Consider the following 16,683-nt stretch of genomic DNA (forward strand, 5'->3'; position numbering starts at 1 on the left):
TCTTTATTAACCGTCAAAGTCGAGGCAATTCAATTTTGACCGTAACGCTTGCATCTCGCAACTTTTGCAGCGCCTCGTGCATGAATCGGCATTCTAAAAATGTGACACTCAAGTTCAAATTTGCGTTCGTTCATTTTTTGGTGAGCGTTTTAATTTGATTTCTTTTATTTGAAAAAATTTATATTGCATCTTCTCGCACATATAACGCCATGCTGAAAACGTAGCAATCAAGTAAAAAGAACTTAAACTCTCTTTCATGTGTTTTTTTTTTTGGTGTTTTATTTTGATTGCTTTTATTTTAAAATTACTTTTTATTTAAACAGTTACATGATATATTAAATTTTTACGCAAAAACACATTCTGTATGAATGGCCGGTGAGGACTAGCTATATGTTCTGCGTTACGTGATAGAGCGCGTCACGCATAGAGGTTCGTGTTTTTTTTTTTCTCTCTTGACTCTTATAATTGGCGTATTGTCAATGTGACTAATTGTAACATTTGCCAATATTTTTATTCAAACCGTAATTTTCCAATTAAAAAAAAAAAAAAAAACTAAATTGTGGATTGTCGTTAAGTTATTATTTTTCAGAATTGGAAAAATCGTCCAGCCCTAATGGTATTAACAATCTTAATGAGCTCTTTTGAACCCCATTGATGAATGGGAAGTGGTTCTTGGTTCTTCGGGTGTCTTCTCACACCTCTCCGTCTCTTTCTCCTCTTGCTTTTTTATTTTGGTTTCTCTCCCATCCTCTGATGACTTGGTGTACCAAACGCTCCTCCAAGGCTCCAGGAGGCGTCAGAAGGGTTCAGACTACGCCTCCACCTCGGAGGACGAGTACGAGTCTAACCATAGCACCCCTAAACACAAACGCTCCCATCATTCAGGATCCCAGCAGAACCCCAGAATGCAACCGGCCAGTCCGGTGCGGGCCGTGCCCCGCTCGAGAGACTCCGAGGGGGAAGGACACGAGAGCGACGCCTTCCAGAACTGGACGTCTCATAGCGCTGAGATCGCCAGGTGGGGAAACACCGAAATAGGGCTGCAACAAATGATTTATTTAATTATCGATTAGTTTGATTAATTAATCGACTAATCGTTGATTATTTTGGCGATTCATCAGTGGACTTTGCTTAATTATTCAGCTTTTGTGGTTAGTTAAAGTACTAAGGTATACATATTCAAACTACTTCAGCTTTAGTCAAATTATTATATTACCATAACAATTATACAATTATTATTATTATTTTTTTTACAATAAATAATTATATTTGGCACTAGGCATGGGCCGATTACCAGTTTCAAGGTATCCCGCGGTTTGAAAATGTCACAGTTTCAAAACCACTAATAATTTCCATTAAACCGTTCCTGTGGTATGCGCTGTTTTCCATGTCTCCTCGATGACAGAGTAGGAATCCCTCAGACTGATATATATATATATATATATATATATATACACATACATACATACATACATACATACCGTCAAAATCTCATACCGGCCCATGCCTATTTGGCACACAAAATGAGATGCCAGACAGAGACTTTCTCATTCACCATTTAATTAGCTGTATGAAAAAGTAACTGATTTATGCATCATTCTGCATCGTCATATGAATATTGAACAAAATTAAGGTAAGTAATAAAACGTTTTATTTTCAGATGAACTATATATATATATATATATATATATATATATATATATATATATATATATATATATATGATTCAACAGCATTATCTCTCTTAAAATATCTTATAGTGTTATGATACTCAAAAACAAATTTGAGCTACATCAAGCTGAAATCTGTGCAAACCAAGCTATCACTATAATGTAATAATGTTTTAGGGTTTTTTTTGCATTCACTAATAAAACACACATCGGAGAGCTGCTTTATAGCAAGTTGTAAAATTGCTAAATTCTAATTGAAAGTGACACTGATAGTTTTTTTTGATCTACTGTATAAAGTACTATGTGCATAGTGACTGAGAATTGCAGAGTTGGTGAAAATGTCCACAACGCTATTATCAGATGCTTTCTTAACTGCTGTTTTCTCACCGCTGTCATTTTTTTTGGCAAAGTGGCACACTGGTCAAACCGCGTTATTGTAGGTCCATACATTACATACATACATATCAGCAATCCATCTTATTCCCATTTCATTTAAATAATAGTTTGAGAATGTTACTTTTAACCACATTTCAAGTATTCTATTTGTCAGTAAATAAGCTACATTGTTGCGAACTTAATGGTTTTAATTCAAACAGAATATTGTTTCTTTACTCATTTCCAAAAATGATTACTTGTTACTTGTAATGCATTCCCCCCAATTTTTTTTTTTTTTTTTTAAATGCATATTTTTTACTAGATTGAGTCAAGACTTGGCCAAAGATTTGGCTATTCTGGCCCAAGAGATTCATGATGTTGCTGGAGACACAGAAGCTCAGAGTGCTCCAACAGACAAGACAGGACCAGCCATATCTACTCATGAAGAGGTACCATTCAGAATGTTTCCTTGTTCAACAAGCCTGCGTTTATTTGATCAAAAATACAGTAAAATAGTGAAATAATATTGTGATTTAAAACAGCTGTTTTCTATGTGAATCTGTTAAACTGTAATTTATTTCTGTGATGCGCAGCTGTATTTTCAGCATCATTACTCCAGTCTTCAGTGTCACATGATCTTCAGAAATCATTCTAAGATGCTGATTTGCTGCTCGAGAGACATTTCTGATTATTATCAATGTTGAAAACCGTTGTGCTGCTGAATATTGTTTTATGTTCTTTCAGTCGCGGCACCAGATTCCCGAAGCCGGTCTGAATTTCCAGAAGGAATCTCCTGCTGCGGCGCCGGCTAACGAGTCTGAGCAGATCGTTAGTAATCAGCAGAGCGTGAGAGCAGACGAGGTAGCAGTGCTTCTCTTCTCTTCAGTTTAACTGTGTGTTTGAGCTGTAAACCTCCATCATCATCATCTTCTGTCAGGTCACACTGAACAATATGATGCTGAATCCGGTGTCTCAACTGTCTCTCGCCATCCGTGAAAACACAGAGCAACTGACGGAGAAAATCAAGTGAGACTCGTTTGCTTTTCATCTGTGCTCATTTACTGCAATGTTTGTCTTGTATTTGTCTGTGCTGTAGTCAGTTTGAGAAGCTTGAGAAGGCGCTATATATATATATATATATATATATATATATATATATATATATATATATATAATATATATATATATATATATATATATATATAAATATAAATTATTATTTTTATTATGTGGTGTACAGGTTTCATTTTCACTTATATTCTTTCAGGGTTATGTTTCATAATAAAATGGACGTTTTGGGAGAAATTGAGGCGAAAATCAATGAGGCTGATGATTATCCACCAATGAAAACCTCAAACAAGGTGTGTCTCTTGTTTTCTTCCCTGAATAAAATGTTACTAAGTGCTCTTTATTTATTTATTTATTTATTATTATTTTTTTAAATAAAATCTGAACGAACTTGAACCAATTGTAATGCTATAACTAAGTATTAAATAAAACAATTTCATGTTTTTTGTGCATTTTATTCAGAGAGTATATTAGACCAGCAGTAAAGATGTTCATATCAATGTTATTTTAGTGTCATTAATATACTCTATTCATATTTTGAATTATTTTTTACTTTCTGTTCTCATTTTAGTTTTAGTTAATTGTACTAATTTAGTTGTGTTTTGTCATTTTGTTTGTTTTTAATTTTTGTTTATAAATTCAAGGAGTAAATTAGACCTGCAACGCCGTAAATGATGTTAATATCGGTGTTATTTTAGTATCATTAATATACTATTATGGTTTTCAATTAATATTAAGTATTTTTTATTTTTAAAATTTTCTGTTTCTCTTAAAGGTTTGCTAATTGTGTTGTGTTTTTGTCATTTTATTAGTTTTGGTTTTATAAATATAGAAAAACATTAGAGAATTCAGCCATAAATTTTCTTCTTTCAAATTTTATAAATAGTTTTTATTAATTTTTCAGTTATAGTTATTTTAGTACTTAAAGTCAGTGTTGGTTTAGTATCTGTATACTATTATAGGTTTTATTAATATTTTGAACCCGTTTTTATTTTTACATTTTCTCTTTTAATTTTAAAGTTTTAATTTTGTTGTGTGTTTTTGTCATTTTTAGACATTTTTGTCTTCATTTATGTCTATAGTTTTTATTAATTTAATTTCATTTTTTATTCGTTTTAGTTATTTTAATACATGAAGTTAAATTAAAATGAGTAATAAAGCAACTAGCTGAAATATTTTTTATTATTATTTTATTTCATTTTAGTTTACATTTATTTTATTTCAATAACAATTTTTTTAATGGTTTTAATTTTAGTTTTAGTTGCCTATAATTACCTTTCTTCAAGTAAAATTAAACAAAAATGATAGATAGATACATAGATGGATGGATGGATGGATGGATGGATGGATAGATAGATAGATACATAGATAGATAGATACATAGATAGATAGATAGATAGATAGATAGATAGATAGGTGTGTGTGTGTGCATTTTTTCATTTTAGTTTACATTTATTTTTTCAAGAAACAAAAAAGTTTGTTACAGATTTAGTTACTAATATTTTCCTTCTTTCAAGTTAAATTAAACAAAAATGAGAAATAATAATAAATATAAATTTTTTATTTTATTTTAATTCTCTTAACATTTAATTTCAAGTAACTCAAACTTTTTTGTAATTTTTAAAAGTTTTTGTTTTCATTTATGCCTATAGTTTTTATTAACTTAATTTCAGTTTTATTAGTTCTAGTTATTTTAGTACATGAAGTTAAAATAAATTAAAATGAGAAATGTTAGCTTGGCAACTAGCTGGGATTTTTTTTTTTTTTTCATTTTAGTTTACTTTTAATTTTTTTCAAGAAACAAAAAAAGTTTTAGTTTCAGTTTTAGTTACCAATAATTTCCTTGCTTCAAGTTAAATTCAACAAAAATTAGAAATAATAAGTTAATTTTAATTCACTTAATGTTTACTTTTCAAGTAACTTAAACCTTTTTTGTTATGTTTTAGTTAACAATAACTCTGGTTCATATCTAATGTTTTTATTCCTGAATGGTTTTCAATCAGACTGTGTCTTGTCTTGTAGGAGATTGCATCGATTCTGAAAGAGCTGCGGAGAGTCCAGAAGCAGCTGGAAGGTCAGTAGATCCAAACGTTCCTCTTCTCTTGATCTGATATTAAAGCTGAGGCGCGCCGCTGATGAACACGTCCTCTCTCTCTCTCTCGTGTCTCTCTCAGTCATCAACGCCGTCATGGATCCTCGAGGAAACCCGGATCTCAGCCGCAGAGTTTCTTCCGCCGCGCTTCGCAGTTCCAGAGCGATGCATCGAGGCGGCGGAGCCACACCGAACAGCCGGCGGATGTTCAGGAGCACAGACCGAGAGAGTTCACAGATCTGAATCTGACCCCTTCCTCGTGACCTTCAATGTTCTGATCAATATTTGCACATTTCTATTCCTCCAAACACACCTGGATGGTGATTTCAGTGGCTTGTGGCTTCGAGAAACTGCAGAGTTTGGCATTAAATGTAAATACACCGTTATTGATTATGTGTTGTTTGTGATGGTTGTTATATGGTTATAATGATTATTTAAAGTCTCTGTTGGACAGGGTATTTCTATGTTAAAGATCATTAAAGAATTCAAATGTCTGTTTTGTTGTTCATCTTTATTTTTACTGCAAACAAGTCCACATTGAGATGCACATTTAGGTTATATTTTGATTATTTTTATTTTTTCAGTCTATTATAAACTCACAAAGTGAATCAGGGTTATTAAAGTTAACTAAAACTACAACCAAAACCATAAAAAGACTACTTCTGTTACTTTATATAAAATTAACATTTAAACGAAAATGAACAGAAACTGAAATAAAACTGAAACAAATTTTAAAAATGAAATACAATCCAACACACCCAGTATAAAAAGAAATTAAACTTAGCATTTCTTATTTTCATTAGGTTTAATTTGATGTATTAAAATAACATATATATATATATATAAAACTATTAATAAAATGTACAACGATTATTAAAACTTAAAACAAAATATGTAAATAAGAACTGATCCAAAGTAAAAACTACAATAAAATTATTTTAATTATTTAACAAAAATGTGTACCGAAATCAGTTTTTTTTTTTTTTTTTTGGAGTGTACATATTCACATCAGTGTTGTTATTTTTTATTAATTACCTTAATTTTACATTAAGGAGTTTATTTCTACACCGTAAAAATGTAAATAAAACAAAGATTGTTACAAAACATATTAGAAAATACTATTTAAGTCTTTCCATTCCTGAATTATGTTTAATTTAAAGTGTTGTTGTTTCTCTTTAATTATTTGTAAATAATTTCTGATTTATTTGGATCCTACACCATTATTTCTCAGTGTAGTTTATTAATAAACACTGTTTTAAAATCTCACGCATCCAGCTCGCAGAAGATACAAGTCTGTCATTTTAATTATGAATTTAATAATAGTTTGTAATCCTTTTCATGCATTTTTAAAACTGATTTTTTGATGCTAGATAAATTGTTTTAAAGTTGAGTTGAGATACTAGCAAATAGAGACTTGTGTTGTAAATGTTGTAATTTATTTATTAGTTTGCCACGGATGAAAATATTTATTTATATATTATTTACTGTATTTCATTATTTATTTATTGTTTGCATTTATTGATTTACTTTGTATTTATTTGTAATCATTTCCATCTTTTTAATTAATTTTTTTTTATTTGTGATTATTTCCATCTTTATTTTTTACATTTTAGTTTATTTTTAATGTTTACTTTCTTATTTTTATTTAATATTTATTACCGTTTTAATTTATTTATTATTGTTTTATTTTTTTGTTTTCTATTTATTTATTATTTGTGTTTATAATTTGTATTTATCAATCTAACAAAAATTAGGCCTACACGTTTTTTTTTTTTTTAATAATGAAGAAAAATAAATAATTGAAAGTCAAGTCACACAAGATTAGTAATCTTAAAAGGGCGGTAGTGACGTCACGTGACGCCGCGCAGGAAGGGGCGGAGCTTCAGTGCAGCTGAGCTACGTGTTCTAATCACACTGCTAGCGGTTCATTCATCACTGGAGACATGGTGTTATTAGAAAACGACGCGGTAAGATCACTTCACACCTAATATTCAGCGTTCATCAGTCGATGATAATCACGTTCTGTCCGACAGATTCTGTGTGTCCGCGTTTAATCGAGCGGCGTCGAGTTCAGACGTGTTAGCAAGCTAACGCACACAAACACACGCTCCACACGGATTTCTGACAAACAAACACATCGCACTGGTTTTTATTTTGAGCTCGTATCAAACTCTACATGTTACTATGACTAGGTTTAGGTTAACGAATGTCTTCTAATCTTGATAACCTCTTCACAGACACTTCTGCTTCTCTCTAAAAGGTCTTAGTAATTCGTTTATTTCATGATCACAATAAAGTGTGATTGTTTTTAATAACCTTTAAAAGTGATATTAAAATGAATCAGTGATGTGTAAAGTTGATCTGTAGCTCTTATGTGTTTTTTCTGGGCAGCAGCTGCACTGTCATTTATTAATATAGTGATATAATAATGTGGGCAATGTAAAATATGTTAGTGTTTTCATCAGCAAGAAGCAGATGCACAGAAGTGATTGATGTCTGTATTGATTAATGTGGACTCTCTCTCAATTCAGTTTCAATTTAGGAAGTTTAAAAAACTGTACATGTGTATTGCCAAAGCTGGGCTGCTTACAAATACTGCACACTTGTATTAACAGAAAGAAAAAGAATAATAGTAATAATAAAAATATATAAAAAGTTTTAAGCATGTAGTGCAAAATGAATTAGTGTATGTACGTGTATAAGTTAAAAAATAAAGTAAGATTTACAGAGGCAAAATATACATCTAAGTAGTAATATAATAGAGTGATATAGTTATGTAATAGAGTAATATAATAGAGTAATAGAGTAATATAATAGAGTAATATAATAGAGTAATATAATAGAGTAATAGAGTAATGTAATAGAGTAATGTAATAGAGTAATGTAATAGAGTAATAGAGTAATATAATAGAGTAATGTAATAGAGTAATAGAGTAATATAATAGAGTAATAGAGTAATATAATAGAGTAATATAATAGAGTAATATAATAGAGTAATATAATAGAGTAATAGAGTAATGTAATAGAGTAATGTAATAGAGTAATGTAATAGAGTAATAGAGTAATGTAATAGAGTAATGTAATAGAGTAATGTAATAGAGTAATGTAATAGAGTAATGTAATAGAGTAATATAATAGAGTAATAGAGTAATATAATAGCGTAATAGAGTAATGTAATAGAGTAATAGAGAAATATAATAGAGTAATAGAGTAATATAATAGAGTAATATAATAGAGTAATGTAATAGAGTAATAGAGTAATGTAATAGAGTAATGTAATAGAGTAATGTAATAGAGTAATAGAGTAATAGAGTAATATAATAGGGTAATAGAGTAATGTAATAGAGTAATGTAATAGAGTAATATGGTAATATAATAGAGTAATATGGCATGTGCTGGACACATCAGACCAGGGCAGGTTCTGTTTCCATCTGATTCAGATCACAGTGTGAACACAGTCTCTGTCCGTCTCTATCATCAGCTTGTGTCCGCTGAGTCTGTGTCTGGTCAGTTTCTTATCGGACACTGTGTACAGATACTCTGCCATACTCTACTCTCTCTCTAGAGCCGAACAGTATTGCACTTCACTCTGTTGTTGTGTTTGTGTTTGATGTGTGCAGTGATCTGATTGATTCTGATGTGATTCAGAGCATCAGTAGATGTTAGTGAAGCATCAGGACTGAAGCTCTGGATCAGCTGCTTTCTTCGCTCATCTCCTGTCGTTGCAGGGCTTTATAATGATATGATTGGGGGTCACTGAGTTTCAGGTGTTTCCAGAATTTAATTGCCCTTTTTTGTATCTTTATGATTAGAGGATATTTGCCTAATTCTGCCCTGTGTGCGTTATTTGTTGTGTGCCGGTGCACGTGTAATACATTTTTACAGAGTTCTGCGTGCAGGGTCTCAGTTGGATGTTTTTCCCATTTGGTGAAGTCTTGATTTGGATTTGTCAGTGGACCCAACAATGGGCTCAATTACTGATTCTAACATTTTCATCCCAATTCTAATAGGGATTTCTATAGGACATTGGCGTTTTATGGCGTAGAAGGCCCTGCCTGCTTTATCTCTCAGTTCATTCACAGCATGATTAAAGTCTCCAGTGGATGTGATTTTCAAACGCAGGTAGTTGTCGTGTGATGTGTGTGTTATCTGGTTAGTGCCTTATGTTCCCTGAGATCATGATTTTGGTTTTCTTCAGGTCAGGTCCAGGTTCTGCTGTAAAGCATGTTGAGTGGAGACAGCAGAAGCAGATCTGATCTGTGAGGTGTGTAGGTGATCGCTCCAGACTGCTCGCTGGTTCATTGATGTAGATGTTAAATAATGTTGGGCTTAAGCAGCAGCCCTGTCTCACGCCTCGCTCCTGGGAAAGATACCTTGTGCGTTTGGTGCTGATTTTCACTATCAATGTACACTGATTTCTCTCTCTCTCTGTCTGTAGTTTCTGACTGAACTCACTCGGCTGTTCCAGAAGTGCAGGACCATCGGAAGCGTCGTCATCACTTTAAAGAAATGTATGTTATTAGATTCATTTATTCAGTGTGCAATAAATGTTTCTTACTTTGTTTCAATGCATTAGATCTGAGATAATGAGATAATGACAGTGCTATTATAGTATTTTTTTTAAATGTATATTTTAAGTGTTAATATTTTAAAATAATTCAAATATTCAAGTTTATTTATATAGCACATTTCGTACACAATGGTAATTCAGAGTGCTTTACATAAAAGAAATTAAAATAGTCAAGAAAAAAAAAATTAAAAATAGAAAATGATTTTACATAAAATACAGTGCAGTCACTTTTAGTAACCCCCCCCCCCCCACACACACACACACATTGGTAATTGAACTTATTTTCATTCAAGTTTTTCATCTAATATTTCTGATTTATTTCAGCTAACATCATTGTTTATAGTTTGAATGATAAAACTCTGGCTAATGCATTGACACGTTGAGCTCGTCACTGTTTTGTTGATCTATTAAATTATGATTTTCATCTGCAGATGACGGCAGAACAAAGCCGGTCCCCAGAAAAGGTCATCCAGAGACGTACGAACCGGCCGACAACAAATGTCTCGTCAGAGCATCGGACGGCAAGACCAGGATCAGCACAGTGGTGAGAAAACAGCATTCAGTCACGCGTGTGTGTGTGTGTGTGTGTGTTCTTAACCTGAAGACCTGTCACTGTAACGTGTGTAATATCTCAATTTCAGAAATTTCCAAATAGAACCAAACCTGCTGAATTTAAAAAGAAATAAATGCATGTAATAGGTACATAAAGGAAAATATAAATTCATTAATTCTTCCTGGATTACTTGTTCCCATTCATTTATTTAATTTAAATTATTTTTTTTTTATTGTCATTTATTATTTTCTGTGTTTATCTGTAATAACATTATTTTTGTTCTTTCATTAATTTATTTATTTTTCATTTTTCCCCATGTATTTATTTCCATATTTAAATATGACCACATTTATTTTAACAATAGTTTATTTTTGTATTTATTCTTTAGTTCTTACTCATATTTTTCTCTCCCATTTATTTGTATTAATTTAATCTTAAACTATTTTAGATTATTGTTTTTAATTATATTTATTATTCCACGTGTTTATCTCCATAAATATTGCCACATATTTATATCAACAATTGTTTATTTCTCTTTTATTTATTCTTATAATATCAGTGCCGCTTATTTATAATTGTCTCTCCCCTTTATTTTTCTATATTGGTTTTTAGCTATTTTATATGCTTTTCACTTTGTTTTTGATTCTTTACTTTTTTTTTTTTTTTTAATAAAAATGTAAAATTGTTAAATTTTTTTTAATCCCACTTCCTGTCACTTCAGTCTGAATTTATTCTGTTTTTGTGTTTTATTGCTGTCACTCATAAGTGATATTTGTTACAGAAGCAGCTGTATATTATTTATCATCTGTTTTTATGTATCTTTCAGGTCAGCAGCAAAGAAGTTATAAAATTTCAAATGGTGAGTTGTAATATTTTGCCGTTATATCATTTTAGATATTAAATCAGAATTGTTTACAGTATTCTGTATTCATCGTCTGTTATATTTGTATCATGTCGTTATGTAACATGTTGCTTCTGTAGCGGTCAAAAGTGTGTCGTCATGACAACGGATGTGTTTGTTCTGCAGGCGTATTCAAATTTGTTGCGAGCGCACATGGACGGCTTGAAAAAGAAAGACAAAAAGAGTAAAAGCAAGAAAACTAAAGCCACATAGTGACGGACCGTAAAGGAGAGGTGTGTAAATCAGTGCCACGCCACCTTCCCATGATCCTCTGCGGCGGGCGGCTCTGCGCCTGAAAACCTGCCAACCTTGCGCTTCTGCAAACCAAGCGGACCGATGACGCAGAGCTACGTTTACGACTAAATCCTAGGTTTAATGAGCGTTTCTGACCTCTTCAGGTGGAGATGAGATGCGGTGTCCATTTCATTTTGATTTCAAAACAGTGTTTTATACGATGAGTGAGTGAACATTCTCCTCCTGTTGTAATAACATTTCAGTTCTCTGTTTTTATTTTGAACGTTTTTCTCATTTTATTGAAGGAGATGATATTTTTAAGTTTGAAAGACTTTTTTGAAATTTCTTATTTGGCCGTAACAAAAGCACCCGTGTAGATTTGCAAATAAAAGATAAGATTTATTCATTTATTCACTGGTTTGGACTGAGAATCCCGATCTTGTACAGGTAACATCTTCAGAAGAGACGTGAAGCTTGTGTACTGTAACAAAAATAAATACAGTATGTACACATCAGGTCTGTGAAGTTAAATGGCCGTGTTCCTCTTGTCCGGCCGCTCTTTGCTGGAGGGCAGCGTGTGGTTGTGTTTGCTCCGCTCTTCCTCCAGATAAGCATCCTTCATGATTCCCGTCACGTACTGGAACAGCGTCTGGAGAGGAAAAAACACGCACTTACTGGACTGATGTGAAGCACATGTCCAGCGCATCCAGAGAATGTGCAATATATTTAATTATCTTAAGTTTTATGCTGTTGTTGTGGGAGGCATGTAAAGGAAAGTTCAACAAAGTACTCAAACTCTAAAACTACAGCATTTAAAACCTATTTGAATATATTAAAGACTACAATAGTATATCAAAGAACAGCAAGTATTTCAGGACCAAAATATTCTGGGTTAAACACATTTGTCTTTAATTAAATTAAAGACTTAATACTATTTATTGACAATGACAGCATAACTTGTTTAACGTGGAACATTCCTTTTAAACATTAATCTACAGATGTAAAGATGGTTCAATAGACTGACGACGGCTCATTTGCATTTAAAGAGACATGCACAAAAACAGCACGATAAACATCTGTCATATAACCAGATATTACCTCATGATATTTCTGGAGACAGAACTTTAGGAAAATTTTTGTGCTTTTAAAAAGCTTAATTTCTTGGTTCATGAATTTACATTCAGAAAATGATTAAAAAGTACTTACTATTTAAAAAAAAAGTTATAGATGGAAATATATTAAGATTTGCATTAGACAAGGGACAGAATAGGGTTACTATAGTTCACTAAAACTAAAGTCATAAAAAACTAATTAATAAAACAATGCAAAATTAAATAAAAATGAGAAAAGTTGAAATATGAAATGTGTATACAGGAAATGAGAAATTATATATATATAGATCTATATATTTATGTTTATTTAATTTAGTTGCCAAGGCAATATTTCTTAAAGTACAAAAAACTAAAACAGTATGTAAAAAAAAAAAAAAAAAAAAAAAAAAAAAAAACAAAAAATAAAAAAAAAAAAAACTAAACTAAATAATAACCATTCACAAAAATAGCTAATATACAAAAACTTGAGAACAGAAAATATAAAAATGAAATTGAATTCATTATTAAAAAAAAAAAAAATCTAATCATAATAATACTAAAATAACAATCGAACAACAGCAAAACAAAACAAAAATTTAAGTTTCATTCTTAAGAAAAATTCAATATGTTAACATTAAGAAAATAAGCCCCATTCTTCTAAATGTTTCAGAATTTAATCAAACTTTCTTAAGAGCTTTTGTGGTGAACCTGGTCACCAGAACGATTCGAGATGAAGCTGCGGAGAGGGAAAGCACTTGAGAACTGAAGATCAATCATTCATACGTCACTTACACGTGATACAAGACACAAAACCATGAGACAAACCAAACAATCCAGCTGACAGAGTGAGGAAGAGTACACTCATCATCATCATCAGTGCTTCACAGATACAGACTCTCACGGAGCCGCCGCTGCTGAGGGAAAACCTCAAACCTCTGCAGGAGGGAAATGTGGAGGTTTTGAAGAAGGTGAAAACTTTACTTTCTGAACGGAATAGAGTTTGTCTTTCATTACCTTCCAGGCCTGCTCCAGTTCAGACGTCCATTTTTTCTTTGATTGCGTTCGAGCAGTGCAGATGAACTCAGCTCCCACGTACTGATACACACAGACACTTACAGTTAACCAACAATAACACCATAAAACAGCTGCTTCAAATATATATAATTTTTTATTTTTTTTATTTATTGTATTTATGACTAAAAAGCTCTTAAATTAAAATGAAAACAATATAAAAATAAATCAGGACTTGTATTCTTGTAGAATTTGCCATTTCAATGAAGTGATCAAACCCAGATTTCTGTCTTATTTTCGTCATCAGAGCTGAAGTATGGGATCAGAATCCCGCCTAAACTATTGCAGTCACAGATAAAAATATATATAACAGTAAAACAAAATTTAAGTAATAATATATTGATTTAACAAGATTTAACAACATTGAGCATCGACAGTTAATAAGGAGCATTGGCGTGATGTCAACGCCCCTCTTCGGCTGATTGGCTAGAGGAGGAGCTGTCAATCAAGAACTAGTGGACCAATGCTGATGCTTAAACACGCCCTGATTTACATGAAACTCTAACCGCAACATTTGGAAGAAGCAGCACAGAACGTGGAGAAATAAAAAAAAAGGAAAATTTTATTTTGTGCGCAAGTCAGGTAATTTTGCATTGATAGTTACATTTTGTGCGATATGATTTTAAATGTGTTTAAAGTTTTGATTCATGCTTATTATTTTTAAAAATGCATTATTAATTCTTTTATTTACACTTATTTTTCTATCCATGGATTTCTATCCATGACCATTGTTTGCTATACTGAAAACTTTGCTTTCATTTTTACATTTTGTGCAATATATTTTTACTTGCGTTGTTACAGTTTGTTTTCATGCTTGTTTTTTTTTTTTTAATCCGTGGCTGCAATAGTTTAGGCGGGATTCTAACCCCATACTGAAGAGCATCATTATTGATGGAATTATGCAATCAGCAATGCATTGATTATTACTTATGGACAAACTTTTGATTTTTGTATCAGCTGTATATTTGTTAGATAAAATTTATCTGATCACGGAGCTTCCATCAGAAAAAAAAATGTAAATAAAAAAATAAATAAAAACATCACTATCACTAGCTGTCAAAATGACCAATAAATAACTAAATACAAAAGACTGTGAGCAGGGATCTTTTTTCTATACAACAATACTATGATAAATTCGACCAGTTCCATAAAATATACATAAAAAAGTGCAAAGGGTACAAACTGCATAAAAAAACTACACAGACAAAAATTAGATTATAAACAAACAAACAGGCACTACAAAGGACTATTGTTCAGTAGAAAAAAAAGTCAATTTACATTTTTTTTTTTCCACAGAAGATCCATCATCAGAATAATTGCACCATATTTTTCACCATAAAATATACATAAAAGACAAACTGCACCGAAAAACATCCTTTGGTAAAAAGAACTGTTCCATAAAATAAATAAATATTATAATAATTAAATGATTATTTACATTTTTTATTTATTTATTTTGTATACATGTGAAAATGTTTTGGTCAAAATTTTATCGAATTAAAATTAATTTCATAATTTAATCTTTTTAAAAATAATTTCAATGTATTTTGTTTTAATAAATCCATGCACAGAAATAATGTGTTTGAAATGATTTTTACCCCGTAGTACTTCGGCGGCGCGTTGTAGCGGAAGTGGCTCTTGCCGAGTTCCCGCGCCAGAGTCTCTAAGCGCTCGAGCTGATCGAGTCTGGCCACGCTCTTCTCGATGAACGACATCACGCTGTGAACACAGCACAAAAGAGCTCGTCTCACTACTGCGTTACAAAACATGCTTAACAGTGTTAGACAACACTATGGAGTCAATTCAGGGCCAAATATATTTGCAAAAGAAAATGAAAGTACTGAAAAAAAAAAAAAATGTGCAAAATAAAGAATTGCAAAAGAAAATGAAGTATTGCGAGAAAAAAAGAAGTTTTGCAAACCAAAATAAAGAATTGCTAAATATAAATGAAACTGCAAAAGCAATGATTTTGCAACACATATTTTCCATGGCCATAGCTCCTAATTTATTTGCAACGCTGCTTTTATTTTGCATTTTAGTCAAGTGTGAGCTCACGATACCGTTTTTTACCTTTGCGCTTCACGTTTCTGCGTATCTCTATCGTTAGTTCACACTTGACTGAAATGCAAAATAAAAGCACCCATGGAAAATATGTACTGCAAAATCATTGCTTTTCCTCGGTTTAATTTATATTTTGTAATTCTTTATTTTGGTTTGCAAAACTTATTTTTTTCCCACAATACTTCATTTTCTTTTGCAATTCTTTATTTGTGTCCCTGCCGCACAAAAGCAGTCTTAAGTCGCTGGGGTATATTTGTAGCAATAGACAACAATACATTGTATGGATCAAAATTATACATTTTTCTTTTATGCCAAAAATCATTAAGATTATTAAGTAAAGATCATGTTCCATGAAGATATTTAGTACATTTCCTACCGTAAATATATCAAAACTTAATTTTTGATTAGTAATATGCATTGCTAAGAACTTCTTCTGGACAACTTTAAAGATTATTTTCTCAATATTTAGATTTTTTTGCACCCTCAGATTCCAGATTTTCAAATAGTTGTATCTCAGACAAATATTGTCCTCCTAACAAACCATACATCAATGAAAGATTATTTATTCAGCTTTCAGATGATGCATAAATCTTTTGTGCACCAGGGCACCATTTTTGTGTGCAAAAGCACATTTAATTTTTCTTAATACTTTCATTTTCCTTTGCAAATTTTTTTTTTCTTTTGCAATACTTCAATTCTTTTTGCTAATATATTTGGCCCTGAATTGACTCCATACTACACCAGGGTCACTAATTTTCCCCTGAGCCCATAGAGTTGAGTGTGAATCCACGCATCTGTGTGTTTGCATGCTGTGAAGAGCGAGCAGTGCCACCTCGTTACCAACACACACTCTCATCATCATCATCATCAGTGAGCATCCTCTTCCTCACAGTCCGCCACTCAACAGCCACTTGGCCTTTAAAGCCACGCGGATCCGCTCCGGTGTTTCCGGTAATCGGTGCTCCGTGAGTGGATCCGATAATAATAGTAAACATCA

General features: G+C 31.9%; 3 protein-coding genes across 7 annotated transcripts in view; 2 read left to right on the forward strand and 1 right to left on the reverse strand.

The window, feature by feature from the left end:
* Window positions 1-5,699, forward strand: part of LOC109107414 (centrosomal protein of 170 kDa protein B-like) — a 29,099-nt gene extending 23,400 nt beyond the window's left edge. For 3 of the 5 annotated variants that reach the window (XM_042743136.1, XM_042743140.1, XM_042743137.1), the window contains 7 exons: window positions 784-1,018; window positions 2,368-2,494; window positions 2,790-2,906; window positions 2,983-3,071; window positions 3,313-3,406; window positions 5,136-5,187; window positions 5,288-5,699. In XM_042743136.1, coding sequence (XP_042599070.1) covers window positions 784-1,018; window positions 2,368-2,494; window positions 2,790-2,906; window positions 2,983-3,071; window positions 3,313-3,406; window positions 5,136-5,187; window positions 5,288-5,448 — 875 coding nt within the window. In that variant the 3' untranslated portion in view covers window positions 5,449-5,699. The remainder of the gene's footprint in view (window positions 1-783; window positions 1,019-2,367; window positions 2,495-2,789; window positions 2,907-2,982; window positions 3,072-3,312; window positions 3,407-5,135; window positions 5,188-5,287) is intronic. The other 2 variants (XM_042743139.1, XM_042743138.1) reach the window with 2 other exon arrangements.
* A 1,330-nt stretch (window positions 5,700-7,029) lies between these two features.
* On the forward strand, window positions 7,030-11,873 carry LOC109106771 (signal recognition particle 14 kDa protein-like). Its single transcript, XM_019120020.2, has 5 exons — window positions 7,030-7,172; window positions 9,644-9,716; window positions 10,207-10,319; window positions 11,155-11,187; window positions 11,356-11,873. Exons 1-5 carry the CDS (start codon window positions 7,149-7,151, stop codon window positions 11,440-11,442), a joined length of 330 nt encoding a protein of 109 aa, XP_018975565.1. The 5' UTR covers window positions 7,030-7,148; the 3' UTR covers window positions 11,443-11,873.
* Window positions 11,842-16,683, reverse strand: part of LOC122134210 (neuroglobin-like) — a 13,063-nt gene continuing 8,221 nt past the window's right edge. The window contains exons 3-5 of the mRNA XM_042743141.1: window positions 15,224-15,344; window positions 13,569-13,649; window positions 11,842-12,112 (exon numbers count right to left, since the gene is read on the reverse strand). Coding sequence (XP_042599075.1) covers window positions 11,990-12,112; window positions 13,569-13,649; window positions 15,224-15,344 — 325 coding nt within the window. The 3' untranslated portion in view covers window positions 11,842-11,989. The remainder of the gene's footprint in view (window positions 12,113-13,568; window positions 13,650-15,223; window positions 15,345-16,683) is intronic.

This window comes from Cyprinus carpio, chromosome B17 (assembly GCF_018340385.1).
Source record: "Cyprinus carpio isolate SPL01 chromosome B17, ASM1834038v1, whole genome shotgun sequence".
Taxonomy (NCBI): Eukaryota; Metazoa; Chordata; class Actinopteri; order Cypriniformes; family Cyprinidae; genus Cyprinus; species Cyprinus carpio.

Bases quoted from the DNA above. Each gene is read 5' to 3' on its own strand.
- LOC109106771 (XM_019120020.2), top strand. From the start codon at position 7,149: ATGGTGTTATTAGAAAACGACGCG. The intron at 9,717-10,206 runs GTATGTTATTAG...TTTCATCTGCAG, and splicing joins CGTCATCACTTTAAAGAAAT to ATGACGGCAGAACAAAGCCG. The intron at 10,320-11,154 runs GTGAGAAAACAG...TGTATCTTTCAG, and splicing joins AGACCAGGATCAGCACAGTG to GTCAGCAGCAAAGAAGTTAT.